Genomic DNA, 3,824 nt, shown 5'->3' with positions numbered 1-3,824 from the left:
GGACAGAGGATGAGATTGCTGGATGGCATCACTGACTCGATGGACGTGAGTCTCAGTGAACTCTGGGAGTTGGTGATGGACAGGGAGGCCTGGCGTGCTGCAATTCATGGGGTCCCAAAGAGTCAGACACAACTGAGCGACTGAACTGAACTGAAAACATCTAGGGACTGGTAAGTAGGTTATTCTCCTGCCCACGAATCCTGTGCTCATAACACTGTCAACACTGGGATTTACACACTAGAAGTGCCCCTTTTGTACATGAAGTCAACTGCTCTCAAGCTTGAAAAATCTTAGCTCCTCTCCCCATTCCTACAGGAGTGGAGAGGAGTCACATTCCTAGAGGAGACACATGGAACTGCTTCCAGAGAGACAGAGGTTCTGTATTTTAATAATCTTTCTTGGAGCAGAGATTTATTTCATAAGTCAAGTATCTGACCAAGGTTCTGTGGAACATTCAGGTGCTAAAGAAAAAGATGCTGAGGACCAGATGTAAATGAGCCAAAAAGTGAAGCATCAAACTACCACCAAGTCTGAAAACTTCTCACTAAACCCCACCTCCCAACTATGCTAGGAGCTGTGGGTCGGATGGTGCTGCCTCCTCAAAAAGATAAGTTCAAACGTGACACCTGTGAACATAACCTTATTTGGAAACAGGGTCTTTCCAGATGTAATCAAGTTAAGATGAGGTCGCACTGGTGCAGGGTGACCCTAAATCCAATATGACTGATGATCTTATGAGAAGAGGCCCAGACACAGGGACAATGGCCAAGTGGTATCAGAGGCAGAGAACATAGTGCTGCAGTTGGAAGCCAAGGAACACAAGGAAGGCTGGCAAACACCAGAGGCTGGAAGGAAGGATTCTCCCCTGGAGCCTTCAGGGAGAACACAGCCCTGCCAGCACCTGGATTTGGGACCCGTAGCCTCCAGAGCAGGGAGACGATAAACTTCTGCTGTTTTAAGTCACCCAGTTGGCAGTACTTGGTTACAGCAGCTCTAGAAGCTGATACTCTAGCCTGAGTCCACATTTCTGTCTTCTCAGCTTTACTAAGACCTGGAATTGCTTCTCCTGTCACCCCTCCAGTGACCATCAGAGAAATCTCTCAAATTTGATATCAGACCACATTGCTCCTCTGCTCTGGGCCATCCAAGACTTCCATGCCAGTTCCCGTCCCCTGGCCACTGCTCAGAGACCAGCTCCCTCCACATCCCCTGCTCACTCTCCTCAGACACACTTGTCTTCCTGCTGTTCCTCCAACCTGCCAGTTCAGCTCCTTCCTCAGGACTCCCTGCTGCAGACCCCTCCCCTAGATGACTGTGTGACCCCTACCTTCATGTCACTCAGACCCCATTAGGCACCAGCTTTTTAGAGAGGCTAGGATGTCACTCTCACTCCCTCTTTGGCACATCCGTCCCCATAAGAACAGGAGCCCCGTGAAGGCAGAGCCTTGTCCTCCTGCTGCACACACAAGAGACCTGGGCAGGAAGACTAGCAACTGGAGACACCAGCAGAGAGGGCATCTCTGATCCAGGTGCTCGGCTACCCAACCTCACTTCTGGAGTTAATGGAAGATGCTCTTTAGGCAAACTATGTATGAGAATCTCTTGGATACCAACAGATCTTAGAATCTCTAATTTGTAAGTAATACACTTTGACTTAAGTCACGGAAGAGGAAAATAAAAAGTTCTAAATAAAACTGCATCATTATCCTTAACAAACTTCATTAGAGCAGGGATGATTCAATAATCCTGTGGTTGCACTCTTACACACTTTAGGGTTTATATGGCTTAGAGTGTAATAGTGACACTTCTACAGAGCTTTAGATTCATCCTCCAAGGTGTGAACACCAGCTCTGAGAAGAGGGTGAAAAACTGAGGGAGAAGAGGGTGTTTACCATGAATCCAAGGAAAGTGACCAGAAAGGAGGTCTGTCCTTCAACACTGCTGTTACTGCTGCTGCTGATGCTGCTAAGTCATTTCAGTTGTGTCCGACTCTGTGCGACCCCATAGATGGCAGCCCAAACAGGCTCCATCCCTGGGATTTTCCAGGCAAGAACACTGGAGTGGGTTGCCATTTCCTTCTCCAATGCATGAAAGTGAAAAGTGAAAGTGAAGTCGCTCAGTCGTGTCTGACTCTTTGTGACCCCACAGACTGCAGCCTACTAGGCTCCTCCGTTCATGGGATTTTCCAGGCAAGAGTACTGGAGTGGCTTGCCATTGCCTTCTCCCAACACATCTGAGGGCTAGCAATTCCACAGACTTCTAGAAATTACTTACATCTTTCAATATCAGAATCTGACTTGCATCTTTTAGGTATTGCAACTGATGAGTGACTAAAATTGTGATCTTCTCCTTCAAGGCCTGACGAACACACCTATAAATGTAAAAGGTACAGAAATCAAAAGCACATTAATGGAGTGCCTTAAACTGAAAACATATTTTAAAAACAGTGAGACAAAGACCACATAGCAACCAAAGATCTTTAGTTTAAATGCCAAATCAATAATAAATAAACATAGTCAATTAATCCAACTAGGTTCTTAAATTTATCAGCAGCAAATTTGAATCTACTGCTACAAAAAATTCTTAAAATCAGTCCAGTGAAGGTGGCACTAACAGCTAAGTCTTTTCCTCTAAAACTCAGCTTAACAATTATTTACATGTTTCATAAAGGAAAACAACTGAGTAATACTGAGATTTCAAAACTTGACTAAACTAAAACACTATTTTATCACTATTTGGGAATAGGAGAAGAGGGAGCCATGTCATTTAAAAATGTGTACATTCTTAGCTTTCTAGATGATTATTTATAATTAATGATTATTGGGGGCCAGCGTGAGGCACTCCACCCGTGGCAAAGGTCATGAGGAAGGAGGCTCGACATACACAAAGGTCGGATCGAGCCTCAAGAGTCCCCCTGGAAATCCTCAAGCATCTACCCCCATAACCAGAGCCTGCCTGCTTTATCATTTTGTGCTCCCAGCTACGCCTCTGACTTTACAGGGGGCTGTCCCCCACCACCTCTTTCAGAGGAGTTAACCTAGAGTTCCAGTTAATAAAAACTCCTGGGTGTGACAAGAGTGTTTTAACCTATAAACTCCTCTGAAGGTTCTCTAGCCTGCCTGACAGGCTTGTCCAGCCACATGTGATTGCTCACAGCCTCCCAACAGTGAGAGGCACGAGATGCTTTAAACCTTCTAAAAACAGGTTCCTTAGAAAAGTTAGAAAACTATTAGTATAAGTATAATGGGCTGATTAGAAATTGTATTGGTGAAGGGTTTTTCATTTGTTGAGCCAATGTTTGTTGCTAAGTCTCCATACCCCCTGCCCTTACACACATTAATGAATATACAGAAGAAATAAGTATTAACCTTTTATATTAATCATGTTAGACCTTAGGCTAAGTAAATTCTTTCCTTAACTAAAACCCACTACACCCTCACCCTATAGGAATGTAACTTTATTTGGGTGGTGTCTGTTTTAAGAATAATCACCCCTGGAGAAATAAGCGTCCTGGTTGACTGACTGTTGTCACAAGGAGAGGGTCATAAATTGTCAGCAGGCCCCCCTGGCCAGAAGATGATGTAACACCCCTAAGACCTCTGTATACATTTGTATGAAGCACCTGACTTTGATAAAAGTCAGGACTGCTGACCCCGCGTGACTTTTGAATAACATCTCAGTGTATAAAAGTAGACCATGGAAAATAAATAATTGGGATCAGTTTCTAGAAATACTGATCTCCCCATGTCGCTCTCTCTCTCACTCTGGCTGAGTCTCCATCTGGAGCGCGGAACCCACCATGCTTACTAATTATGCCTGGGCTT

The 3,824-nt window shown here is 44.7% G+C and overlaps 1 protein-coding gene across 1 annotated transcript in view; it reads right to left on the bottom strand.

The window, feature by feature from the left end:
* Nucleotides 1–3,824, bottom strand: part of LOC104982228 (multidrug resistance-associated protein 4-like) — an 84,877-nt gene that overhangs the window by 2,494 nt on the left and 78,559 nt on the right. The window contains exon 13 of the mRNA XM_010831563.1: nucleotides 2,275–2,371. Coding sequence (XP_010829865.1) covers nucleotides 2,275–2,371 — 97 coding nt within the window. The remainder of the gene's footprint in view (nucleotides 1–2,274; nucleotides 2,372–3,824) is intronic.

Source organism: Bison bison, unplaced genomic scaffold (genome assembly GCF_000754665.1).
Source record: "Bison bison bison isolate TAMUID 2011002044 unplaced genomic scaffold, Bison_UMD1.0 scf7180017864527, whole genome shotgun sequence".
Classification (NCBI taxonomy): Eukaryota; Metazoa; Chordata; class Mammalia; order Artiodactyla; family Bovidae; genus Bison; species Bison bison.
The sequence above is the reverse complement of the archived record's forward strand: the minus strand, read 5'-3'. Positions and strand labels throughout refer to the sequence as shown.